The sequence below is a fragment of the Hirsutella rhossiliensis genome (assembly GCF_020360975.1).
Source record: "Hirsutella rhossiliensis strain HR02 chromosome Unknown scaffold00009, whole genome shotgun sequence".
Classification (NCBI taxonomy): Eukaryota; Fungi; Ascomycota; class Sordariomycetes; order Hypocreales; family Ophiocordycipitaceae; genus Hirsutella; species Hirsutella rhossiliensis.
Genome location: NW_025408675.1, coordinates 2657056 through 2683082, shown reverse-complemented (window position 1 = coordinate 2683082; position 26027 = coordinate 2657056). Strand labels below are relative to the sequence as shown.

At 56.6% G+C, this 26027-nt stretch overlaps 7 protein-coding genes across 7 annotated transcripts; 4 read left to right on the top strand and 3 right to left on the bottom strand.

The window, feature by feature from the left end:
- Nucleotides 1-31: 31 nt before the first annotated feature.
- On the bottom strand, nucleotides 32-1225 carry HRG_08238 (inositol polyphosphate kinase domain-containing protein; the record flags this gene model as incomplete). The annotated part of the gene is made up of 2 exons (XM_044866709.1): nucleotides 32-1094; nucleotides 1161-1225. The coding sequence occupies 2 exons, from the start codon at nucleotides 1223-1225 to the stop codon at nucleotides 32-34; spliced, it is 1128 nt and encodes a 375-aa protein (XP_044718598.1).
- A 2262-nt stretch (nucleotides 1226-3487) lies between these two features.
- HRG_08237 (argonaute siRNA chaperone (ARC) complex subunit arb1 domain-containing protein) lies at nucleotides 3488-5108 on the top strand (the record flags this gene model as incomplete). Its single annotated transcript, XM_044866708.1, has 3 exons — nucleotides 3488-3731; nucleotides 3787-3853; nucleotides 3989-5108. 3 exons carry the CDS (start codon nucleotides 3488-3490, stop codon nucleotides 5106-5108), a joined length of 1431 nt encoding a protein of 476 aa, XP_044718597.1.
- A 471-nt stretch (nucleotides 5109-5579) lies between these two features.
- Nucleotides 5580-6096, bottom strand: HRG_08236 (proteolipid membrane potential modulator domain-containing protein; the record flags this gene model as incomplete). Its single annotated transcript, XM_044866707.1, has 2 exons — nucleotides 5580-5965; nucleotides 6039-6096. The coding sequence occupies 2 exons, from the start codon at nucleotides 6094-6096 to the stop codon at nucleotides 5580-5582; spliced, it is 444 nt and encodes a 147-aa protein (XP_044718596.1).
- A 1243-nt stretch (nucleotides 6097-7339) lies between these two features.
- Nucleotides 7340-10936, top strand: HRG_08235 (helicase associated domain-containing protein; the record flags this gene model as incomplete). Its single annotated transcript, XM_044866706.1, has 1 exon — nucleotides 7340-10936. One exon carries the CDS (start codon nucleotides 7340-7342, stop codon nucleotides 10934-10936), a length of 3597 nt encoding a protein of 1198 aa, XP_044718595.1.
- A 1382-nt stretch (nucleotides 10937-12318) lies between these two features.
- HRG_08234 (Ankyrin repeat protein) lies at nucleotides 12319-15156 on the top strand (the record flags this gene model as incomplete). Its single annotated transcript, XM_044866705.1, has 1 exon — nucleotides 12319-15156. The coding sequence occupies one exon, from the start codon at nucleotides 12319-12321 to the stop codon at nucleotides 15154-15156; it is 2838 nt and encodes a 945-aa protein (XP_044718594.1).
- Nucleotides 15157-16717: 1561 nt separating this feature from the next.
- HRG_08233 (carbon-nitrogen hydrolase domain-containing protein) lies at nucleotides 16718-18082 on the top strand (the record flags this gene model as incomplete). The annotated part of the gene is made up of 5 exons (XM_044866704.1): nucleotides 16718-16865; nucleotides 16926-16935; nucleotides 17001-17346; nucleotides 17414-17827; nucleotides 17903-18082. The coding sequence occupies 5 exons, from the start codon at nucleotides 16718-16720 to the stop codon at nucleotides 18080-18082; spliced, it is 1098 nt and encodes a 365-aa protein (XP_044718593.1).
- Nucleotides 18083-23846: 5764 nt separating this feature from the next.
- On the bottom strand, nucleotides 23847-25619 carry HRG_08232 (heterokaryon incompatibility protein (HET) domain-containing protein; the record flags this gene model as incomplete). The annotated part of the gene is made up of 5 exons (XM_044866703.1): nucleotides 23847-23961; nucleotides 24034-24318; nucleotides 24391-25032; nucleotides 25117-25510; nucleotides 25562-25619. The coding sequence occupies 5 exons, from the start codon at nucleotides 25617-25619 to the stop codon at nucleotides 23847-23849; spliced, it is 1494 nt and encodes a 497-aa protein (XP_044718592.1).
- Nucleotides 25620-26027: the final 408 nt, after the last annotated feature.

Here is a 26027-nt window from a genome sequence, read left to right as displayed (position 1 = left end):
CTTCGGAGCCTTGCCTCTAGTGTTGCCAAGATTATTGCGCCATCTGCGTGAAAATTCGCTCCAAGCTCCGGACACCCTTCAGAATGTTCTCGTCAGGGCCCAGCCCTGGCGTCCACTGCGCGTGGGCAAAGTCAATCAGCTTCAACGAGTATATTTGCGGGAGCGAAGCCTCTAGCTCCTCCAGGTCGTTGTCGTCGTCCGGCTCGGCCAGGTCGATGCCGCTGTCGTTGCGCTTGGCCGTCCGATCCGGCGGCGCCCACCCGGCGGCAGACTCCACCAAGGCATTGTTCTCTTCAATGGCGGCGCGCAGGGCTTCGCCGTCGCCTTCAAAGACGAAGAGCAGCGACGTCGAGTACATCCGGCTCTCGTGCCGGGTCATGACCTCGCGGACCCGTGTCAAATCACGCGCAAAGGCGGCGCAGACGGCCTTGCCCATGTCCTGGTCGATGCCGGCAGCTTTGCTAAAGACGAACTTGCGAAACTCGTCCACCACGTTGGCCTCGTTGACCGACACTCGGCCGTAGTCCTTGTCATATATCTTGTATCCTTCCTCGTCCAGCTGCGAAGCATCCTGCGACCCGTGGTAGACGCGCATGCCGGCGATGCGGAATCCCAGCTTGTCGTGAGTCGTCTCAGATGAGATCTTGTCGAAGCGGCGCTTCTTCTCCAACGGTGCATCGTCGGCCCACAGTCGCACGCCCAGCTTCACATCGAGGACGTTTGCCTTTTTGAATCCGTGTGTCGTGTTCTCGAGGACAACGGCCGTGTCCGTCTTGATCTTCCTGCCCTTTGTGGATTTCCAGGTGACATTGTCCTCGGACTGGCGCTCCGTCGGGGGCCTTGACATGTGCTCGGCGATAGTCGCAGCAATCTGCTCTTTGGTGGTCTTGACGTCGCCGGCATCCGAGATGACTCCGGCGACAGCTTCGTCGATGCCGTCGGCAGGGTCACTCAACGTCAGGATACCCATGAACAGGGGCATCAGCTCAGCAAACTCGGGGCGTCGGCGCGCCGCAGATTCGTAGAAGTCGATTTCGGACTGCGTACAGGGCTTGATGAAGAGCTCGCCGTCGGCGTCGCACATGGTGCCCGCACTGAGAGAGGACATGGGTCAGCTTTTGCACGAGGCGAGTGCAATATCCAGCAGCGGGAGAGCTTACTGTCCGGCGACGGCATAGTTGTAGTCACGGAGCTGATCGCGACTGGGAAGTTCTTTGCGGCCCATGACAGATGGGGTATGTGCGTCGTCGGGCGAGGGAGAGTGGCGACGACCTTTTCAGGGAGTGGCGAAGACCGAGCTCGTGTCGCCGCCGCCTAAGGATCAACTGGCAGTGCGCAGCCGAGCCGGGCTCGGTATTGAGGGAGAGTATAGGGGAAATCGTCGAGGGAGAATAGAGATGGCGGCGATGGTTACGCAGAGTCATCGGCTGGTCAAGAGTTGGCGAAGAAGGTTTGGGTGACGACTTGGGCGCCAGGTGTGGGATGCCGATTGCAAGGACTAAAAGGGGAGGGCCAAGAAGGGGAGAAGCGCGTGAGAGAGCGTGCGACGGCCTCGAAGATATATGGGATTGGGGGAGGAACAAAGGAAGGGCGCGAGGCAAAATGCCAAGGGGCAGCCCAAGAGCGGACAGATGTTGGTCGGAGGGAGCGTGGTCGGGCTGTCTGTTAACAGCCACACTCACTATGCATTGCGGCAGACGAATCTGGGCGTGGCGGGAGGACTGGGCCAGGTACCTCGGTGTACTTGGGGGGGACGGACTGCAACAGGCCAATGGGCGCTGAACAGCCCGAGGCCACGGGTCGAGCGGGAGGGGGGGCAGAGGGGCTCCGGGAGGGGAGCGTGGGGGGAGACTGCAGGTACCGACAAGTCACTCGCGTTCGTTACAGCACACCATCTGGTCCCGTGTTGTACGATGCATGGGAAGGTTTGTCGATGTCCATCAGTCACGAACAGGCTGCTGAGTTTCTTTTTCGCGGGCGGATCCTTTCCCAAGGCAGAGCGCGGGGTTCGCGTGTCCAAGCGAGGTGCTCTGATGAGGATGAGTGGTTGGACCCCTGACGATGATGGACGATGATGGACGATAATGGATGAGCGCTGCGCCACAGACTGGCCAGCATACCTCCGGAACACGGTTCACTTAGGTTCCTGACCCAGACGCGTACGTACTAATTAATACTGCGGGTTGACAGAAGTGTATCATCGCCGAGCCACAGCTAGCGTGCGAGCGTGATGCCTCAACTGGCGGTTCTCCACAGCATTTGGTTCAGGATGCCTGCTCTGTACTCGGTATGCGTGAGCCAAGTTGAGTCCTAGGTTTTGCGCCCAAAGAATGGTAGTTGGTATTATTATCTAATTACTTAACTCAGGTGTCTCGTTAATTATGTAAAGTGCTGCACCAGGTACTAACGCTTGCTGGCCCGCTGAGTCAGTTTGGTCGCGCGGGCTGTGGCTGGGGCTGAGGCTGGGGCAGCGCAGGTGCAGTGCAGGCAGCGCAGGGCAAGGCGAGATCCGCGCGCAGGGACCCCCCACCACCTGTACAGTAGGCCCCTGGGGAGTGCGCCGACTGCGCCGGATGAACGGACCCCATTCCCATGGCTGACTGATGGAGAGACTTGCACCCACCCAAGCTCGAACCAACCAGTGACGGACAGCTCAGCAGCAGCACAAGCAAGCTCTGAACTCAGGCCGACGTCACGCAACACGCTCACACAAGACGGTCACGCATCGCTTGCCACGCGACGCTTCTGCTGTTGTATCCCTTCATTGCCATCCCCTGTGGCAACTCTCCTGCCCTCTCTGTTCATCCATCCAGCGTCACTCGGCCCTCGTTTCCACCCTCAGACTCTGGCTTGCCGATGAAGGCGTTTGTCGTGGCCATGGACTTCTTGCACGCCCCGAGCGAATCATCAGCCCACGCAGCGTCGCCTTGAGTGGCCGGCTGCAGCATCCGGCGCAAGGGACAGGCCGTCATCTGACAGCTTCTTCATCTGACCCACGGCCTTCTTGTTGGACCCGTCCATTCATCACTCCCGCACATGGTGTCGTGGCCTCCATCAAGTAGATGCTGGGGGCCGCTGCATGGCCTCCTGGCCTTCAAACCACAGGCCTGCCTTGTGTGTGGGCTGTGAGCAAACCGTAGGCATGCGTCGTTTGCTTGACCGGGGCTTGCCATGTGTTCACGGCTCCATTCTCTCTGCAGGGCTGCCACTGCAATCGACTCGTTTTACAACCTGGCGCGGCCCTGAAACCGAGCCCTGAAAATGACGGCACCCAGTGAGCTTCCAACGCGTTGCGCAGTGAATCACTTACTCTCCAAACCGCGGGCGCCTGCCGGGCAATCGTCCCGCCGGATGGCAGCCTCAGTCCTCAAGGCCGACCTGTTCACCCCTCAAACGAGCTGCGCGCATTCTTTCCAGGAGCATCTCTGCACTCCCCGCCCTCCCGTTTCCTGCGCAGTCCCCATCGACATCGGCGCTGCTCAACACCATGTCACCCGAGCCTGCAAAGGATTCCGCAGCCCTTGAGCCTGCGTCGCCGCCCCTGACGCCGGCCCATGAATCGGCCGCAGCGCTCCATGGCGATGCAGAGGCTCAGGCCGCCGATGCTGATGATAGCAACAAGGCGCAGGCTGCAGGGCTAAAGAAGAAGAAGAAGAACAGGGGCAACCGCAAGTCAGCCGCCAAACGAGGGCCCACGGCTTTGCCCAAGAACCGCGGAACTGGGTTCGAAGGTGTGTGCAGTGGGGTCCTTTGGCTTGGCAGGATGCGACGCTGATCCGTCATCAGAATTCTTTGCCGATCCGCCCTTGACTCCCGACGAAGCCTCGGAGGAAAAGGATCACATATATGCAAGGTTCGTGGGTTGCTTCCGCCTCGCATCGTGAGACTTTTGCTGACCCTTGATCCTAGTGACTTGCTATTCGAAGAGTACGCCGCTCTTCCACCTCTTCTACTCGGTGTCAAACCCTGTGCTGACCCAGCGCTATAGGCGCATCCAGTCTTGCATCCAACGCTTCCGGGCCCGCCGACGTCTCAGCCCGGAGCAGTCTCGCTATTTTAACGAGTATCTCTTCCTCGGCGGCATCGACACCTCTGGCAAGGCCTTTGGCGGACTCGAGGAAAAGGACACCCGGACTCTCACCCCGGCCGAGCGGCTGGATGCCACGGCCACTGACGCGGTGCACAGCGGCTCCGCTGCCGACGACAGGTACTACCACGGCGATGACGAGCACTGGAGTGTCGACTTTACCGGCGTCCTCGCTGGCTTCTTCTCCACCTCGCTGCTCATCATGACGGGGGGTGACCTCCAAAAGATGGAGACTGCGGCCGCTCTCGCCGAGAACTTCCTCAAGTACATTTTGCATCACGACGTGTGTCCTGAGTACGAAGACGACGTCAAGCGGGCCCTTCGCCTCTGTACGGACGCAAGAGAGGAATGGCCACTGCTGGACGAGCTGCAGCATTCGTTGCCCGGTGCCTTTCACCTGTCGGCCATTGACCTCTTTTCTCCCCCAAGTCCCGAGGACTGGAATTGTTCCAGCCTCCGGCTCCCCGAAGGCTTCGATGCCAAAGCCATCTTCTACTCTGCCTGCGCTCTCCTCGGCGAGGTCGAGGTTTTGAAGGCGGCGCAGCAAGGGCGCCTCGGCATCGCAAAGGAGCATACGTGCGCCCTCGAGGTTGTCGAGATTCAGCAGCCCCGCGCAGACGTGGCCGAGCGGTTCGGTCGGCTCGAGGTGGCGGACAGCAAGCTCCGCGCAGGCCCCATTGGCAAGGCTTTCTTCAAGCCCACCACGATTGAAGACGGCTGGGAAACCCCGGTCATCGCGTCGCCCTACGGCGAATCCGGCGGCTCGTGGCTGTATTTTGAGCAGTCGCTCCTAGCCAACATGCGGCCGGGGATGAAGATGGCGCTGACCATTGTCGAGCTGGACGCGGGCATTCGATTCGTCAAGGCCGTGACGGACGTTGTGCCGACCTTTTACACTTTTTTGCCACAGGTGCTGATGAAGTACTACAAGCAGCCGCGGGTGAATGAGCGGCCTGCGCCGTCGGTGCAGGATCCTCATGCAGAGGAGGAGCAGCAAGCGCGCGAGGCCAATGAAGACTAAACTAGACGTGTTTGCAAGGCAGAAGTGTTGACTGCCACGGTGCCTCCTCGTGCGAAGTGGAAGCGGAAGCGGAAGTGGGAAGTAGAGCCAGGTTGGGGGATAGGCCGGAAGGAACTCATTGGTTGGGCAATTCAGGGACAGTGCCAAGATACAAATGAGAGTAGAGCAAATTTCAGTAAACTCGAGCCATCGAGGCAACACCAACCCGTTCATACCAGCGGTATCGAGGATATACCTAAACAAATCAACGCCAATCAACCAGCCAGTGGTCCGTCACCATACAATAAACGCCCCCATGGTCGTCACTCATCAGCACCGTCATGACAGCACCCATTGCACAATGTAGCCCCGTGATCCGAGAGAGATGAGATGGCACAGCAGCACAGAATGCAAGCTAGCTGCTGCTTGTCCCTCGGTCCCACGGCAGCACTGATCTCCAAGTCTGAACACCGGCAAGACGCTGCTCCGGCATTAATCCCGTGTCTGAATCTTGTGGTCGCCGGCAACGACCTCTGCGTACGACGGGGGTACGCCGCGCTGATTGCCGGCGCTGCCCTCGCCCGCCGACGTGAGTCCGTGCTGCTGCTGCGACTGGGGCTGGTTCTGGGTGCCGTAGTTCATGGCGGCGTTGGGGGGGTGCGACTGGGGCCGGGTGCTGTGGCCGTTGGGCGACTGAACGTAGACGTAGGTGACACGGCCCCCCTCCTGGTCCTGGGGCAGAGCATCGTAGTCGTAATCGGACTCGGGGAATTTGGCAATGATGTACCACGAGTGGAGGAGGCCGGGGAGGTAGCCGAGGACGCAGAGGAGGATGTTGATGAGGGAGTCGGCGCCGCAGATGCCGCACTTGATCCAGACTGGGGGCGAGTGTTAGTCTTGGGATGAGAGTCGATCAGAGCGTATGGGGAGTCGGGAGGGGTTCGGACGTACCAGGCAGCGGGGGGAAGAGGATGGCCAAGAGACCGAGGAAGATGTCGGCGGAGCACATGGCGAGAGGTTTGTCGATGACGGTGCGGCGAGAATGAGTGATGGGCTCAGGGATGGGCGAGCTTCGTTTGCGCGAGAGCGAGAGGAGGCGACGATAGCTTATGACTCGCAATGATGGACGAGGGATGAAGGTCGAGGGGATGGGGCTCGGGGGCGTATGACGGTAGTCGACAGGCAAGACCAAGTACCAAGTACCCCTGCTGCAGCGTGACGAACCCCGCTACAAGCCGGCGCCAAGGGTCGCCCTGGTCGCCTCCGAGCTTGCGTAATGCGGGTGGCGAGGCGGGCCGTCTGATTGGCTGGTGGGGGCCTCGTTTTGGTCCTACAGGGCCCACTTGCTGGGCGAAGACAGAAGAAGAAGACGGAACTCTGTTTCGCCGGGCTCTTGTTCTTTTTTATCTGACGCGATGTGCATGGATGGATGCTGGTTGGGGACGCGGTAATTAGGGGACGAAGAAATATAAACACAGGGCTGGATAGGCAGGCACTTCGCTTTGGTCGACAGTTGTACCGTATATGTAAGTGACGAAATAGTGGGGCGTTCATCCGCACAGTGTGTGTGAAACACGAGACATGGATTCTGCCCTCCCTTGGTCTTGACATTATTCATACCAAAATTGAGTCCACTAAGTTACTATAATTACCGTTGTCGTCGAGGTCGGATGACGGAGAATCGATCCACCTTTTTAAGTGGTATTTCGCGTTGGCGAGAGAGAGCTTCGACGCGTTGCTCCGCACTCGCCTGTCCTTCAATACCTTCAACCCCCGTGCATTCCCAGTATTTTGCTGAAAGGTTGGCTTCTTGATAGACACAAACCCTGCTGCAGCATTCAAACGTCGTTTCATATAGAACAGCTTGTCAGATAAAAGACGGAGTCCGCCTTGTTCAACGTATGTGAGATGTGAGCGTGTATAAAACCCATCTCAAACTTGTCGCATGGATCTTCAACACTGAACAAACTCCGAGAAAGATAAACAGCGCCACCCGAGCTTCAAACGTTGAGAAATACTGTACACTTGCATGCTCATTCTACCCCCTCAGACAGTGTAGAGGTGTTTGCCCCCCGCTGTAGGGTAACTGTCTTTCCCCCCCAGACTACCTAAACTCACCGAGACACCGAGACACTTGCCGAGTTTTAGCCGTGGTGAGGCACACTGGCCACGACTTTTCCGAGGCAAGCTCTTTGCTCGACGATGCAGTCGACGCAAACCACCCTGCTCGGCGCAGGAAGCCATCGCCCACCATGGATGAAGTCCTTGACCTCGAGCTGCTATCACTCGTCTCAAAGGTATCTTCTGAACTCCAGAACCACGTCGGCATCAGCGACAAAACCCTCGCCGAGTTCCTCATCGCCCAACGGCTCGAAAGCAAGTCCCTAGACGACTTTCGCAACAAGCTCGACGGCATCGGCGCAGAGTTCCCACCCAGCTTGGTAGGCAGTCTCGACCGCCTGGTCCTGGCGCTGCACCCCAAGTTCAAAGGCAAGGGCGGCGATGCGGCTGACACCGGCGACGAGCACCACCCGTCACGAACCCTCGAGGAAAAGGAAAAGATCTTTAGCGGCCTCGCGCTCCCAGATAAAAGTACCGAGGACGGTGCCGGGGGAGACGCCATAGACGACACCTTGGCGCTGTTTGAAGGGCTAGAGGGCAGAGCCGCGAAAGAAAAGCCGTCCCGGAAGCGGAGCTGGAGTCCGGAGAACGACCAGAAAGAGTCAAGACGGCGCAGGCGGGATAGGTCGCCATCGCGCGAGCGCAAAAGAAGAGACAAGGCTTGGTCGAGATCGCCGTCGCAGGATAGGGGCGATGAGGACTGGCGGGATGGTTTCCGAGGCTCACGCAAGGACAGGCGGGGTCGCAGACGCTTCGACGACGACGACGACCAGCTCGACAGCCGACTCGACAGGCCGCCAGAGCCCGAGGTGGACGAGAAACCCATAGTGCACAAGATTTACGAGGGCCATGTCACCGGCCTCAAGGACTTTGGCGCCTTTGTCAACCTGCACCATGTCCAGGGCAAGGTGGACGGCCTGGTGCACGTGTCCCGTATGGTGGAGGGCCAACGCGTCAGCCATCCGTCGGACCTGCTTTCCAAGGGCCAGCAGGTCTTTGTCAAGGTCATAAGCATCGAGGGCTCCAGGGTCGGCCTCTCGATGAAGGACGTGGAGCAGGGCACGGGCATGGACCTCGAGCCCCAGTCGAGGTTTTCCACGGGCGCGAACATGGAAGCCCTCGGCAACGGTAACAAGAGGGGCTTTGGCGGCGAGGCCCCTGCAATGCCGCGAGATACCATGGGGCCTCCAAAGCGCCACAAGAAGAGGATGACGTCGCCCGAGAGATGGGAGATTCGCCAGCTCATCGCATCGGGCGTCGCAAAGGCATCCGACTACCCTGACCTAGAGGAAGACTACAACGCAACGCTGCGCGGAGACGGCGAGCTGGAGCTGGAAGAGGATGTCGACATCGAGGTGCGCGACGAAGAACCTCCCTTCTTGGCGGGCCAGACCAAGCAGTCGCTCGAGCTGTCCCCCATCCGCGTCGTCAAGGCGCCAGACGGATCCATGAACCGAGCCGCCATGGCCGGCACCTCGCTCGCCAAAGAGAGGAAGGAGTTGAAGCAGCAGGAGGCCGACGTCGCGGCCAAGGAAGAGCCGAAAGAGAACCTTTCGTCGCAGTGGCAGGACCCCATGGCCGATCCGGACAAGCGCAAGTTTGCAAGTGACATGCGAACTGCTCGCATGAACGCAAAGCCCGAGGAGGTGCCCGAATGGAAAAAGGCCGTGATTCCAAAAGGGCAGGCCCTCGGGAGACGCACAAACATGACCATCAGGGAACAGCGACAATCGCTCCCCGTCTATGTCTTCCGGAACCAGCTCATCGAGGCCGTCAAGGAGAACCAAATCTTGGTCGTGGTGGGAGAGACGGGTTCGGGGAAAACAACCCAGTTGACGCAGTACTTGGCCGAGGCCGGGTTCACCAAGGATGGCCTCATCGGATGCACGCAGCCTCGTCGAGTGGCGGCCATGTCGGTGGCCAAGCGTGTTGCCGAAGAAGTCGGCTGCAAGCTCGGCGAGGAGGTTGGGTACACGATCCGATTCGAGGACTGCACGAGCCCGGCGACCAAGATCAAGTACATGACGGACGGCATGCTACAACGAGAGATCCTCATGGACCCGGACCTAAAGCGCTACTCGTGCATCATGCTCGACGAGGCCCACGAGCGGACAATCTCGACGGATATTCTCTTTGCGCTGCTCAAAAAGGCCGTCAAGCGGCGGCCGGACCTGAAGATCATTGTGACGTCGGCCACGCTCGACGCCGACAAGTTCTCGGCTTACTTCAACGAGTGTCCCATCTTTACGATTCCCGGGCGTACGTTCCCGGTCGAGATCCTCTACTCGAGGGAGCCCGAGTCCGACTACCTCGACACGGCGCTGGTGACGGTGATGCAGATCCACCTGACGGAGCCGAAGGGCGACATCCTGCTCTTCCTCACGGGCCAGGAAGAAATCGACACGTCGTGCGAGATCCTGTACGAGCGTATGAAGGCCTTGGGGCCAAGCGTGCCGGAGCTCGTCATCGTGCCCGTGTATGCGCAGCTGCCGACGGAGATGCAGAGCCGCATCTTCGACCCGGCGCCGCCGGGGAGCCGCAAGGTGGTCATTGCCACCAACATTGCCGAGACGTCCATCACCATCGACGAGATCTACTACGTCGTGGACCCGGGATTCGTCAAGCAAAACGCCTACGACCCCAAGCTGGGCATGGACTCGCTCGTCGTGACGCCCATCTCGCAGGCGCAGGCCAACCAGAGAGCGGGCCGGGCCGGTCGCACGGGGCCCGGCAAGTGCTTCCGGCTCTACACCGAGGCGGCGTTCCAGTCCGAGATGCTGCCGACGACGATCCCGGACATCCAGCGGCAGAACCTGGCGCACACGATCCTTATGCTCAAGGCCATGGGCATCAACGACCTGCTGCACTTTGACTTTATGGACCCGCCGCCCGTCAACACGATGCTGACGGCACTGGAGGAGCTGTACGCGCTGAGCGCGCTCGACGATGAGGGCCTCCTGACGCGCCTCGGGCGCAAAATGGCGGACTTTCCCATGGAGCCATCGCTGGCAAAGGTGCTCATTGCGGCCGTGGACCACCAGTGCTCGGACGAGATGCTCAGCATTGTGGCGCTGCTCAACCTAAATGTCTTCTACCGCCCCAAGGAGAAGCAACAGCAGGCGGACCAGAAAAAGGCCAAGTTTCACGACCCCCACGGCGACCACCTCACCCTGCTCAACATCTACAACGCGTGGAAGCACAGCGGCTTCTCCAACCCGTGGTGTTTTGAAAACTTCATCCAGGCGCGCTCCATGCGCCGCGCAAAGGACGTGCGAGACCAGCTGCTCAAGATCATGGATCGGTACAAGCACCCCGTCGTGTCGTGCGGGCGCGACACGCAAAAGGTCCGGCGGGCGCTGTGCTCGGGCTTCTTCCGCAACGCGGCGCGCAAGGATCCCCAGGAGGGCTACAAGACGCTCATCGAGGGCACGCCCGTCTACCTGCACCCCAGCTCCGCCCTCTTCGGCAAGCAGGCCGAGTGGGTCATCTACCACACCCTCGTGCTCACGACAAAGGAGTACATGCACTGCACGACGAGCATCGAGCCCAAGTGGCTCGTTGACGCGGCGCCGACGTTTTTCAAGGTTGCCCCGTCGGACCGCCTCAGCAAGCGCAAGCAGACGGAGCGGATCCAGCCCCTGTACAACAAGTTTGCCGGCGAGGACGACTGGCGGCTGAGTGCGCAGCGCAGGGGCGGCAGGGGCGGCGGCGGCGGCACATGGGGCTAACGTGGTCGGGGTTCAGGGGACTGCACGATATGGGAGATTTTTACGGCCTTGGATGAAGGCGAGCGTCGTGGTGCCGAGACTGGGCTTTGGCGGGCATGGGAATGGCGTTGGGATTACCCACGGGTGTGTTGCGGAGCAATAACAAAAGAAGTTGGGTCAATTACTCTTGTAGGGCAAAAGGCGCAGCCTGGCTTTCAATTAGTAAAATGATTTGGCCGAACGGGGCAACGTGGTCCATGTCGTCGTACTTTGGTAGAATCATCTGCCACGGCTTTCTTGATACTGTTTACCGACGGCGGACTCGAGTCTGTGTCATGATGTAGATGATAAAGAGATCATCTTTGTTAATTGAAAGAAAATGGGGTTTGAACACGGATCAAGCGTTGCCGAGAATGACAGCTCAAGCCAACCTGGGCTCGGATGAACGAGGAGAGCCCGATTGAGATGGAGTCCCTGGGCAGGTTCGTAGCACGACAACATGCAAGTTCTCAAAGCGGGTAGATTATCGATACTTGACAGCTATGTTGAAGCTCTTTTTTATCCGTATAAGAAGAGCCGACGGATGAATTCGTCATGGTGAGATTTCACACTGAGTGGCTGGCGAGGCCATTCTTCGAGTGCTTCGAAATCTATGCCCGGCTCAATGCTTGCGCCGAAGTCATGCAGCAACCGTCTCTCTGTCAAGCTGGAAAAATACCGCTACATCAGGCAAAATAGGGGCACCCCCAGTGGAGGTGCTATTGGTATTAGCGCGTATTATAAGTCCTTTATTGTCCTGACATTCTCATGTTGATGGATGGGCTGTTGGATGCTTTTCTCTTGGAGCAATGTAAGTGCCTGGACCAGAGCTCTATTGCAAAGAGATGGATTCTGGGGGCCAGAGAATCCTCGCCAAGAGGCGCTTGCTTTGATGCTTATTGAGGCGGAGGAGGACCTTGAGACGGAGGACCTTGAGACGGAGGACCTTGAGACGGAGGACTTTGGGCCGAAGCCACTTAATCATTCCCGACAGCCTGAAACTCTAACTGAGCTCCCGGCGGCCCCAACAGAAATCAGTGGCTTACGCCATCGGACCCTTTATTGCGCGGCCCAAAACATAGCTCAAACACTCTTTATTATTAATTAATTACCCCACGGCCTCTTGCACTGTACGAACGTACTGTACGTCTTCAACAAGAGGTGGCACGTGCTCTCTCTCTCTCACGTGGAGTCGTGAACCACGTGATTCAACAGCCCACGACCCTCGTCGTCGACGACTTGCATCTACTCCAACCCGTCGCCAACCGCTGCCTCGTCGGCCATGGAGCCGCCGCCCTACCGCCAATGGCGCCGTCTGTGACACGCTCTCCGAGTCGAGAGAGGATGACCCTGTGTCTGGCGGCATGGATCCCGTCACGGATCCCGTCGCGGCGCCTCGTCGCTCCGTTGCCGCTGCCATCTCCGTGCTGCGAGACTCGGCCACTTCCTTGTGCTTCAACGACCTCGGCAAACCGCCTGACCCGGCACAGACCCGGCCTCCGTGCAGAGGCCTGGCGACCGAACTGCTCCTCTTTGGCGGCGCCCTCTTCAGCCTCGAGGCGCTGGCGGCAGAGCTCGAGTCGGCCTCGCACGAGCCAGTAGACGCCGACTCCCTCCTGTTCCTGCAGCAGATCAATTCCCTCCTCCAGTCTGTTAGAGGCGGCCTCGCCACTCTCACCCCGGGCCTCGTCAGCCATTTCAGGGAAGAATCCAAGGCCTTGCGCTCCAAAATCACCCATGTCCTCGCTCGGTCCCGCTCTCTCGCAGACCTCGTCATCCTCCTCTCGGCCCACAACGGGGCCTCGACCTTGGCAAACGATCCCCAGCACGCCAGCGACTGGGTCAAGATGCTGATCCACCCGCGCCACAACCGTGAGCCGCGCAACTTCCACCTTGAGAAGCGCTTCATCCAAGGCAGGCGGGTCGAGTTCCCAGACTACTCGCACGCTGCCACTAGGTGGCTCGAGTATGCCGAGGACCATTGGCCTATTCTCCAGCCTCGAATTATCCAGCTGTTCACCGGGCCGCCCCAGTCCTTCAACTTTGTCCAATGGGCCCTCGAGTACGCCCGAGAGACATGGCCCGCCAGGTTTGGCCTTGACTGTGCCGATCCACGTCCCACCATCGACCTCACCAATCACCTTTGCAACGGTTCCATCTCCCCGCTGCACCTTGCCGCCGCTCTTGGCCTACCCAATCTTGTCCAGACCTTGCTTTCCTCCGGGACCGAGGCCGACCAGCCCGGCCCTCTCGGCACCCCCCTGTACTGCGCCCTCGTCGGCCATCATGTCTTGGTCGCCGGAGACTCGCCCGAATCCTGGTCCACCGTCCTCCGTCACGATCCTCGCCTGGCCCCCCGCCACGCTGCAGTCAGGCGGCTCCTCGATGCTGGGCCCGACTGCACATGGCGGTTCCGATGGCCCGGCCGTCGCAAAGCATCCCTGGCCGGGTTGGCATTTTGGTTCGCGTGCCTCGTCAACGACCACACCATCTTCGAGCGGGTTCTCGAGGGCGGCGCGACCATCGACGATGACTTTGCCTTTCTCATTTCAGATGCCAAATTCGTCGACTGCGCGAAGCCCTACAAGTATACACTGGGCCTGCTGCTCACTTGCGCATTCGACTCGACCTACGACAACATGAAGGAGTGGCCGTGGCATCGCACCGACTCGGTCCTCGAGGCCATCGGCGATCTGATGAGACAGCATCAACTCGACTTTGCCTGCGGCTTGGGCCAGAGCAGACGGCTGGCCAACGTTTCCGACCTTCAGTTGCCAACGCTCGTCCGCGGGGCCATCTTGGACGACGAGGTGTGCCAGGTCCAGCGGCTGAGCATGGATCCTCGTTTCGACCCCAACTTGCTCGCCAACGAGGAAGTAGAGGGGGAGGGCAACATCGCCCACCTTGCCATCGAAGGGGACAATCTCGATGTCGTCGATGTCCTCGCCGCGGCCGGCGCCGATTTCACCGCAAGGGACGGCAAGAACCGAACGCCACTGATGCGGGTGGAGAGCGTGGCGATGCTGTCCAAGCTCGTGCAGCTTGGCCTGCCCACGACGGATACCGACGAAACGGGACGCAACATCTGGCACTTTGCCGCCGCCACCAATGACCTGCCGCTGCTTGAATGGCTGGCTGCCAACGACCCGTCCAAGGAGGAGAACCTGACCGCAGTGACCGCGGAAGGCTATACGCCTTTGGAGGAGGCCCTCCAGTACAGCCGCTGTTCGAGAGGCCACAGGAGATTGTCCAAGCTGGGGGGGCAGGAGGTCCGGCCTTCGGAGCCAGTAGCCGCATTTTACATCCTGAGTGCCGGTGCAGTCTGCCGAAACCCCCCCCCCTTCCCCCTCATCTCGTCTGCCGTCGACTGGGGGTCGGTCGACTTGGTGCGGAAACTCTATGCTGTAGGTGCGGACCCACGGGCCGTCGACGAGCTGGGGAGGACGGCGCTCCACTACCTCAACATATCCGCAACGCCGGCGCTCGTGTCTCTTGTCCAAGGCTTCTGCAGCGGGCTTCCCGTCAGCGGGCCCGACGTCGACGAGGGCCGCACCACCGAGGGGCTAGACATCGAGGCCGGCCTCACCCCTGCCGAGACCATTCTCACCAACACGTCGCTCATCAAGACGACCGACCAATTCTGGACGCCGTCGGAGCACAACTCTTGCCGTGGCACGCTCTCTGGGAAGGCTTACACGCTTCTTCTCACCCCGCAGATGCTCGACCATCGCGACCGCTTCGGCAGGGGCATGTGGGCTCGCTTCTGTCAGAAGGTCCTCATCCGCCTCGCCATGCAAATCGGCGTGAGAGACGCTCCCAGCGACTGTTCCCTCTACACTTCCTCATTGGAATTTCTGCGAACCTCGCTCCTCACCGCCATCGACTGCCTGATTCGGCAGGGCGCCCTGGCTCGGCACGAGGACGAGACGGGGCTACCTGCCGTTCTGTGCCTGCACACCGCGGAGCCCGGCGAGACGGACGCCTGGCCGGAGCCGCTGATGCCGTTTGCGCAGCACATCCTGGAGCGCTTCGTCAAGAGCCCCTTGGCGGCGAAGTTCTACCAGTCGCCAGAGGCAACGAAGCTGCTTATCGCAGCCCATCATTACGGCCAGAAGGAGCTGATTGATATGCTTAATGAAAAGTTCGTGGTTGGATTTGACGCAACCGCATGTTCCGAGCAGTTTGCATACGACGATTGCTGAGGCGGACTAGAGACGAGGTTGAACAATGGGCATTACCATGGAGTAGACGACGGTTGGGGTCATAGCATGGCGAGCAGGGCGAGGTTATCACAGGGGCTAGGCGACTGTATTGGCGCTGTTGGACCGAACAGCAGTATTACTGTCGGCAGGATCAGGATATATACCGCACCGGCATTGCATCTGTTGAAGCGTTCCACATTGGCTGGTCGAGCGGTTGATGCTGCCTACAGATGGCCACCTTTGCGAAGATTGGAAACAAAATCATCGCGGAATACCTGCAAGCGCCGAGAGGCAGCAACAAGGGCTCACCCACTCTCCTTGTGTCTACAGCCTCACGACGAGCACACACACGTTAACGGAGTCATGGCTGTCGCCGAGGAGCCGCGGTGACGCAAGGGGTGCCTGCACTCGGGCAGCCACGCGGAATATGTGGTCGTGGAAAGGCAATCAACCGATTGACCAGGCAAGGTGGAACGCTCCAGCAGATGGATCCATTGGTGCAGTATATATCCTCCTCTTGCTGACAACAGGCGTGAACCGGCAAAAGGTAGGAGATGCAATACAGTACAAGACCTAGTCCTGCAGGAGCGGGTTTGCCAAAGTCAATAGAACGTTGCTGCTCCAGCGGAGAAACCACATCAACCGGAGACTCTGTATCTGCCGGCAAATAGGCAAATGGCCGTTCTCGGCGGTCCAGGACAGAGATAGGGCATCTACTCGCGGCAATTGATCTCCCCCAATGCTGGCTGCAAAATCAAGAAACCAAACATGGTGTTGTTGAAAGCATTACCAACCAAGTATCCGTAACCTGGCCGGCATTCTATTACTCGATCCACAGTTCCACACCGTCATCATTCTCGCCTGGACCTAAACTTTAAGCCTTGCTCTACCCGTTTGTCGGGTCGGACCGGGCAACTAACTCCCTTGTCTTTTTCGCCGGCTGATCCCGTTCTCTTTTCGCCAACCCCCGAACGCCGGCTTACCGTCCAAAAACCGCCGCTGCTTCCGAATTAATGCCTCATGCTGGTGTAGACACGGGTGACTCACCGGGCCTGCCTCGGGAGGGATCCATTATATCCAACATCAGGGTCGCGTTTGCAAAATGCGACTTTCAACAAGCTTCGGGTGGCGTGATTCCGTCGTATTAATATGTTGGCTCTGAGTGATTGGGCATCCAACTCGACCTTCCCCGCAGAACTGTGAGACTGAGGAACCGCCGGGGCCGAATCGGGCACCCGGGGAGGGATGAGAGCAAGGGATCGCGAATGCTTATGCATGTACGGATACCAGTACCGGAATATTGAACCTTTGTTCCATCACCACTTGTAAGCGGTCGCATGGAGTCGGAACACGGCCCAAGCTCGGAGGATGCCGAGGCAGCGCCGATAGCAACAAGCCGTTGCGCGAAGGCAACTCTCCCCTCATTGGAGGCCTATGTATAAATGGCTTTACCCGAGATCCTCGTGAGCTGACTCTATAGATTCACACGACTCAACTTGACATCTTGCCTTCAACCACTGCCGTTCCATTACCACCGAAACGCCTCACAGCGCCACTCGCGATGCCTGCCACCATTCGCCGATACAAGGCTGCCTGCGTCCAGGCCGAGCCCGGCTGGTTCGATCTGAAGAAATGCGTTGACAAGACTGTTGCGCTGATCCTGGAGGCGGGCGAGAAGGGCTGCAAGCTGGTTGCTTTCCCGGAACTGTGTACGTTCAGCAAGGCCAGAGCAGACTCGAGTTGAACACAATGTACTGACGAATGTGTAGGGATTCCTGGGTATGGACTCGTGGTTGACAGTGAAGGTGAAGCAGTGCGCTCTTCATGCTGACATTAATCGCCAGATACCCCTACTGGCAGTGGCGGGTCAACTACCAAGACTCCTTGCCGCTTCTCAAAGACTATTGTCTCAACAGTCTCCGACCAGACTCGGAGGAAATGCAACGTATTCGAAACGCCTCCAAGACGGCTCAGATCTACACCTCCCTGGGATACTCGGAACTCGATGGAAACAGCCTCTACATTGCCCAGGTCCTCATCGACCCAACCGGCGCCGTCGTCAACCACAGGAGGAAGATCAAGCCGACGCACGTCGAGAAGCTCGTGTTTGGCGAGGGCTCGGGCGACTCGCTCGACAGCGTGGTGGAGACGGAGATTGGAAGGCTCGGCCATCTCAACTGCTGGGAAAACGTGGGGACTTGCCCAGCTGTCGCTTCTTGAACAGGGCAAAGCGGCTGACTTTGCGGCATGCGATTAGATGAACCCGTTCCTCAAGGCCCATTCCTGCGCCCTCCAAGAAGAGATCCACGTGGCAGCGTGGCCCGTCTATCCTCCCGCCTCGTCCCTCAAGTACCCAGACCCCTACACCAACATATCCGAGGTCCAGTCCGAGCACGTCACGCCGGCGTACGCCTACGAAACGGGGACCTGGACGCTGGCGCCGTCCCAGGTCGTGACCCGCGAGGGGGCCCGGCTCAACCTCCCGAAGCGCCTGCAAGACGACGAGGCCGCGCTCGACGCCGAGGCCGCCGTCATCGGCAACGGCTTCGCCAGAATATACCGCCCGGACGGCTTTCGGGCTGTCGAGGACCCGGCCAAGACATTTGAGGGCATCTTTGTCGTCGACATCGACCTCGACGAGAATGTGCTCACCAAGCGGCTCGCTGACTTTGTACGTCCTGATCGAGTCAAATCATGGTGTTCGTCCGGCTTTGGACACGCGGCTAATGAAGATGACGCGGAGCAGGGGGGACATTACATGCGTCCTGATCTAATTCGACTGCTGGTCGACAAGACGCCGAAGACATATATCGTGGATGCCAACTCGCCCGATCCAAAGACGTTTCCGAGCACGCTTGAGCGCCTTGGCCTTGGAAAGCCCCTTCCACAGGTAGAGGGGGAGGCCGCGGAGCAGGAAAAGTCCTGATTAATGTCCTCTTGGTCGTTTACTCTACGCCAATTTAGTTGTAGTGCGTGTGTTGCGGTCGGCGCCCCCGTCTCCTGATTTGCTCCCCGGCCCACGAGTTACGTGGTTTCCTGTCACCCTACTGACCGCAACCACAATGGCCTCCTCAATGTCCTCCCTCTGCCATCATATAAATAGACCATGTCTAGCTAGTAAACCACTCTGTCTAACGACAAGATGGTGAAATACTTAGGAACTACTTTATGTGTTACTGTGAAAGGAAAGAGGCGCTGCTTCTAGGTTTGGAAAGACGTTGCAAAGTTGTCATTTACTCGACGTCTTCAGTGCTATGACGGCATCTCTCCTAATTCTTGGGGTTACCCTATCGTCTCGTGATAACTTCATATTCCATATTTATAACCATTCTTGGTTCAATCCACCTCAAGCATTGTCCTTGGCCTCTCCCTGCTCCTGCTGCAAACGGGACCTATCCTCTTCACTTGACCTTTGCTTGGTAGGTTTAATCCGCTAGTTGCGGCGTTTTCCACGCCAGGGCAAAGAACCTACGGCCGTAGGTGTAAGAGAAGCGAAAAAGGATGTCGCTCGTTTGGCTTTGTATCTTAGCATGCCATGTCTGTCCTTAGTCTTCCGCGTCGGACGAAGTTCTCCGTTAATTTTTCGAGACGGTCACGCGCCAGAATGAAGTCCACATGGGTCACACCCTTGATTCGACTCATAATATATATGGAAAGAAGTTCCTTGTCTTCTCATTTGTCACCTATTTGGCACTCAACCGCGACGGTCGGAGCCAAAGATCCCGTACATCTGCCTGGCCGGAGAAACGATCTTCGTATCGAGCTGCAAGGACTTCAGTCGGAACCAAACGTCCCTAAGAGATGGCCCGCAGTAATCGGAGTAGCTACAGTTTCCTCGTATGCCATGGAACGACCCCCAAAGAGCTCCTCTGCACGCGCATTGCAATTTAGACGAGTGGAGCACGTTTGCGCAAAGAAATTGAAGATTTCAGCCTCCACAGAGTACTGGTACCTTGGCAAGTTTGTGTATGTTCCAATCTGCAGGTCCTCAATCTGGCACGCAAGTTCGCCCCTAGGCTGGAGGGACAAAAACTGATCATACACTGATAAACGTTACCAGTAGAGCCTTCACCTCCTTTCCTTCCTTCTTCCCTAGGTCCCCGAAGGTGGCCGTCTTTATTACTCCTGCCTCTAGTTCTCGTCTCTGCCTGTCCGCCCGCTCACCGGGGGGGGGGCTAACGGCACAGCCACCCCGGAGGAAAGGCGGCATACTTCGTGTGTTGAATTCAGCTCTCAAGTAATTACTTGTGGATCCCGGGTGGCTGTGCTGTCATACTGTCGGCTGACCGCACCGTACAAGTGACACAAGTGACGAAGGAAGCCGCAATAAATACGGGCATCGTAGGCAATGCTTTGTGATGCGAATTCCATGTAAATCTTGGCTTTAAGCGGTGCACAAAAAAGCATAGTGCTCTAATTGTGCTTCGTCGTAAACCCCCTGAGAGCAGGCTCTAGAGCCTCTACCCGCTACCTATACAGGAAAACCCCGGTGGTCTGGGATGAAAACGGTATACAACCCGTGTTGTCTCTCCTAGAGGGAGCCTCTCGGTCTAGTTACTTGTAGCGCGTTGAAGCTTCCTATATTTACTCTCCATCTGCTCGTAGTCATGTCGTCGTCGCTGCTTTAGCGGACCAGTTCTTTATAAGATCTATTGCTACCCTCTAGCAGTATATGGGCCTACAAGCGAGGAACTAACGGGCAAAGGATAGGGCGGTGTTGGGATGCATTTGGTGAACGCGGAGGTCGGCATCGGTGCATGTTGACGCTGGGAAGAGTCTACGGTTGTTAACTTGGAGGGGATAGCGGAGGAAACGTGGAACGCTGTTTCCTCCCCGCTGCCGCAATGGCAGAGAGGCGTTTTTTTTTTTTTTATATCATTCCTCGCATGCAGCCTCTAGGGCCATGGCGAGGCTAGTAGGGGCCTAGGCCCCTATTAGCAGTCCTAGCTAGCTATAGAGCCCGGGGGCTTACAACCAATTAGGGAAAGGGTAGCTATAAAGGCAATAATAAAGGAAAGGTCAGTCTGGTTCCTCCCGCGCGGTGATTTTCCCCCCTAAGGGCCCTAGGGCCCCTAGGTTACTCCTTTTCGAGCCACTTAGCTATCCCTATCTCTGTTTTAGCTAAGAAGGTTAGAAGGGCTTCCCTTCCTTCCTTAGAGCTATAGAGAATAGGTAGGCTAATGGCCCCCTTCCGTCTCTTAGAGGTCCGGTAAAGGACCTCTCTTTCCCTCCTATAGTTCGGGCACCTTAGGATAAGGTGCCTAGCCGTATACCTTCCTTAGCCGTAGCGGCAGTCGTCTCGGTCTACCTTATTAGTCCTTTTTAGGAAGGAAAATAAGAAGCCGGCCCCGAAGAGGAGCTAGTAGAAGGCCGAGAGGGTCGGCCTAGGCCTCCCTATAAGGTCCCTTTCTAGGCTAAGGGCTAGGCGGGGGGTCTTTTAAATAGACGTATAGTGCTTGCCTAGGCCCTTAGCCCTAGGGCCTTTAGCCGCCTCGGTAGCCTAGAGTCCCTTTTAATAGTCCTTAGTAGCTTGCCGGACCTTTCTTTATAAGTAGCTAATAGAGACTAAGGGGGTCCCTCGGGTAGGGGCCCCTAAGCCTCTTTTAGCTAGCTGGTCGGCTAGCTGGTTGCTAAAGATCCCTAGGTGGCTAGGGAACTAGTATAGCTATACGTTATAAAAGGCTTCTAAGCTAGATAGGAGCCTTTTAATACGTATAGCTAGGTCCGAGAAACCTATAACATTCTTTATAGCGGCTTAGCTATCTATAAAGATATAGGTATCTATAAGGGGGTTAAGAGGGCTAAGCTTTAGGGGCCGAGGCCTCTTAGCTAGGTCCTCTAGGACCCTTAGTATCGCGAATAGCTCTACGTTAGCTACTTCGATCGAGGGCCCTAGGTTCTCGTAGTACGCCTTAATAGGCCTATTTTCTAGGCCTATTTTATAGAAGGAGCAAGCGTTAGTCTCTATAGGGGACCCCTTAGGGCACCCCTTAGAGCCGTCGGTATAGAAGGCTAGGGGCCGTAACCCGAAGTCTTCTAGGCTAGCTAGGCTAGCTAAGAGGCGTTAGTATTACTTCTTAGCTAAGGGCTTAGGGGCCTCTATTATCGTAATAGAGGCCTTAGGCTCTAGGGCCTATAGGGGCTCCTAGCTAGCTTTCCTTCTTTCTAAGTTATAATTAGGTCCTATAAGGGCTACTAGGCCTTTAAGGAGGCGGAATAGCTACGTATATAGCCTAATATAGCTTAAGGCCCCTAGGTCGGAGCCTAAGTTAGCGAGGTCATCCCGTATAGCTAGGTCGTAAGCCTGCCTTATAGGGTAACTAGGTAAGAAGTATAGGGTCCGGAGGGCGTAAGAGAGGCATGCCCTTTCGAATCGTACCTCTAGTAGCGGCAGGGCCGCTTCGGCTTCTAAAGCCCTAATAGGGGATCCTTTAAAGGCCCCTAAGACCTTTAGAAGAGCCTGGTTTTACAGCCTTTAGAAAGGCTTTATAAGGCTCTTAGGGGTCTTAGGCCCCCTATACTAAAGTTAGGCCCCGTAGTCTGCTATAGAGGTTATATAGGCCTAGTAGAGCTGTCTAGAGGCTCTAAATAATAGGCCTTTTTACGTAGAGGTTAAGCGGGATAGTCCTTCGAAGGCAGCTTATGCGGATGCTACCTTCTTCTCGATATATTGTTTAAATAGGAGCCTAGAATTAAAGAAGACCCCTAGCTACCGTACTAAGGGCTTTGCCTCGAAAAATAAGCCTCCTACTATTATACCCTCTAAAATAGGCTGCCGTTGCCTACTAAAGTAAATAAGTTCTGTCTTTAAGGGGTCGAAGTAGACCCCTTAGTCTTTAGCTTATTCGAATAGGTTAGCAGCTATTGCTTCTAGCTGCCGAACGTTCTTCTTAGCCGAGGTCGACGTTATAGAGATACTAAAGTTATCTATATAAGACAGCTAGTATCCCTTAGCCGCTAGTATCCCCCTTACGTATAAGAGGAATAAAATAGGGCTAATAGGGGATCCTTAGGGCACCCCTATTACTAGGTCTATAAGGGGCTGGACTTGCCCCTCGAAGGCTAGCTGGATCTTCCTTTTAGTAAGGAAGTGGTCTACCTAGCTTATAAGGGCCTTAGGGAGGTTTAATTCCCTTAGGACCCTTATAAGCTGTTCCTTCGATACGAAATCGAAGGCGCCCTTTATATCTAATAAGAGGGTACTAGTAATAGCCTTCTTATTAGACTCCCGCTTCTTTTAGACATAGTGTAGAAGGAGGAAGGCCGTGTCTATAGCTGACCGCTGTTTTCGTCCCCCTAGCTACGTAGGGTTTAGAAGCCCGGCCGTATTAGCTAAATAGCTTAGCTAGGTAGCGTATAGCTTTTCGAGGACCTTTCCTAAGCAGTTAAGTAGGCTTATAACCCTATAGGCCTTAGGGATAGTATAGTCTAGCTTATTTTACTTAGGAAGTATAATTCCTATAGCTTCCTTCTACGCCTTAGGGTGGTATCCTTAGTTAAATAGAGCTTTATAGGCCCTATTAAAGACCGTAGGGATAGCCTTATATACGTATTAGATAGGGAGGAAGCTAAGGGAGTCCGGGCCGGGGGCTTTCTTATTAGAAGAGCTAAAAATAGCCCTCCTAATCTTAGGGTCCTTTAGCTCTAGCTAGTCCTACTTAACCGTGCCCTTACTGCCTATATAGCCCGGGGGCTCTTCTTTTTCTAGGCTCTAGGGGGGGCTAAAGGGAGGGCTAGGGCTAGGGTCCGGGGTCGGAAAAAGGGTTGTTAGGAAGGCCTCGTATTTTTCCGTAAAGGTATTAGCTTTTACCTCTATCCCTTCTTTCGTATACGAGATACTAGGAAGGGTAGGGTTAGCTCTAGCCTTAGTATAGGAAAAGGCCGTAAAGACGTCCTTTCCTACTGCTTCTATTAAGAAGCTCTCCTAGTATTGCTTTTTAGTGGCCCTAATAGCATACTTAAAGCTATTTCGGGCCTCTATAAAGCTCTTCTGGCTCTCCTTGTCCTAGGCTAGCCTATAAGCCCGTTGGGCTAGGCTTAGGGCATTCCGAAGGCAGGTTAGCTCGTCGGTCTACCAGGGCTTAGATCCCTTATAAGGCCTCTTTTTCGGTATCGCTGCGTTCGAGGCCTCTATAAGGGTTCTTATTAAAAGGGAAGCTATCCCTTCTAAGTCGTCTCTTTTTATAGCCCGGCAGAGAGGCGTTGTTACGCCGGGAACGATCCTATGGTAGAGGAAAGTGTTTAGACCTATCTTTCCTGTGCGGAGCTGGACGAGGGCGGAGCACTCGTGTGTATAGGGGCTGGCGTGGGTTTTGAGACGTCTCCCGGGTTTAAGAGGGGAAGTTGGGTGTCAGATGCCTGGAGGGCGCGCCTAGGACGACGCGCCTTTGCATCTCGCAGCTCTCTTTTCCACCTTCTCGTCCATTCATGCCATAGAGCTTCACGGGGTTAGGTCGACCCTACGCACCATCGCTATCGCCACTCCTAGCGGTCGATTGCAGGCCTGCGCCGTGGCCCCTTACGCTTTCGAAGCACGCTGCAAACTTTGGCTCAGGCTCGACGCGTTAAAGCCTCTAACAAAAACATAGGGTGGAATTTATGGATAATATTAAATTATGTTGGGCTATAGTCTCTGGATGTTTAATAAAGAGAGAAGTGGTAAATAAAAGCCGTCACTAATTTACTATATTCTAGCCGATAGTAAATATCATTTTTGGCAGCACCCTGAACAATTTACCATTCATTGCCCCATAGACGTATGCCTCCGAGATGATACGAAGAGGCTCTGGGGATTTTGGGCTCTTCCTAAACATCGTATCAGAATCTTGTTTCGTCTCCTGGCCCTCTCCCTCTTCCTCGGGAGTTGACCTGCTGTACTGAGATTCACGCAGCACGAAGGGCATGTCGCCACCAACCAGGATAGCAACTATGTCGCCCGGGGCAATATGTTGTGAAGACAAGCCAAAGAATCCCCTTTTCGTGATGAAAAGCCGCCGTTTGTGGAGGGCGTGGCTGAGAAGCGATATATAGCGGGGGATGTGTCGAATCACGACCTCATCCAGCTGCTCTGGATTACCTGGAGTTGCCTCGTCAGCATGAGCACCATCCAGGCAGGAACCCGCCGAGATCGAGGTGAATGAGCCCTTCGCGTCGTCCCAGGCCCTTGCCCGAAGTGCTCCGTAAGCCTTGGCAAAGGTTGGCGAGGCTGGTGAAGTCCATGAGAACTGGGGATACTCTGTGTCAGAAATCAACGTCCTCCAGACCATGTCGGACTGCTCCGGGTCTATGTATCTCTCTGGGTTTTGCTCGGGATGATTTGCTCGCATTGCGTTGCGCATGAAGGATTCAATGCTTCGTATGGTGTGGTAAAGGCCGGTAGGCAACTCTTTACTCCAGGCGTCGTCCGCGAAAACAACGTTGCTAATGTCGGAAATGTAGTCTAGGAATCCTCCCGCAATTCTAACAGCGTTCGCATCTTCGCTTTCGATCATAGCAGGACGCTGTCTCACGTTGGAAGCCGTACAAGAAGCCTGGTAGCATCCTGGCTTCCATAGTGGAGGTGACTGGGCCGATGACCAGTCTGGGATCCATGAAGGGAGCGGGCCATCAAAGATTTCGGTGCGGGTCGAGCCCGCATTGAGACATAAGCAGTTGAGGCTCTCCTTCATCAGATGCCGAGCAGTCATCTCGTACACTTGCCTGGCGCTCAGAGAGTAGTCGGGGACCAAGGCGGCTCGGTCTTCGGGATCGCACAGTCCTACCAGACCAAAGATTTTGTCTCGGGCATCCGTTGCCTCCCAGGCCACCGTTATGTAAAGGAGGTAAAAGATTCTGAGTTTAACCCCAGAAGTATACTGGCCTCGAATGGCGGCGTGCCTGGAGCATGTCAAGCCCCGAAAAGAAAAATAGTCTCCGCCCACGATGCCCTTGCGTTCCCAGTATTGGGGAAGCTTTTCGCACGTGTCGCTCATCTTCAGCCAGGAAACAGTCTTGGTCCCGCACATGACAATTGGGCTCCATCTCGAACTGACAAGCTCCTGGAGGCACCAGATACGTTTCCACCACGCTCGGCGCACAAGGCTCGTCAGAGCTGACCAGTGCTGATCAGTGCCCTGCAGGACATTCCCCAGGGTCTGTGAAGCGGCCAGGTCCATAGCATCGTCACTCCCGTCGGCCGCTTCACCGAGCCACAAGACAACATTTGCAGCCTGCTCGTAGATGTGTCTCATCCGTTGCACCTCGCGGCTCTTTTCCTTGTCGTCGTCTTGGTTGATGCAGAGGGCATCGATCCACAGATATCTCGGCCTGTCCGTGTAGCGGAGGGCACGGAGAGCACTAAGCAGGTTACGGCCAACTAAGACGGGCGAACCATCCACAAGGATTCGACTAGGGTCTATCATTTCACCCCAGGTGTAGGACAGAGCCTCAAAGTCGAGCTTTGCATAGAGAGGTGCGTGGGCCATCTTGCATTCGATCTGGCCAGCTCCCAACCCCGGCAGCAACGCCACGAGGCGGACTTGGTGGTTTGACGCATCCAACGATAAGTAGGTGCCCCGCGGAGACGACAGCAGATACTCGTCCATCTCCTTTGCAGGCGAGGAGTGATCGATTTCGACAAAAGCGTGTCTCGGATGTTTCTCTAAGGCGTGACAAGCAGCGCATAAGTCGAAGTCGTAGCATTCCAGGCAGTGGAACTGAACCTGTGGAAGAGATATTTCCTGAAGAGGGAGACGATTAACAAACGTCCAAGAGGTGCGATATGAGGCTGTACCTGTTGACAACTGTTGCAACCAAACACCTGCATATCATTGCGACCGTGGAATCGCTCCATGAAATGCCTAGGCGGTCCGTTTGCCCAGAGCGCCTTGATC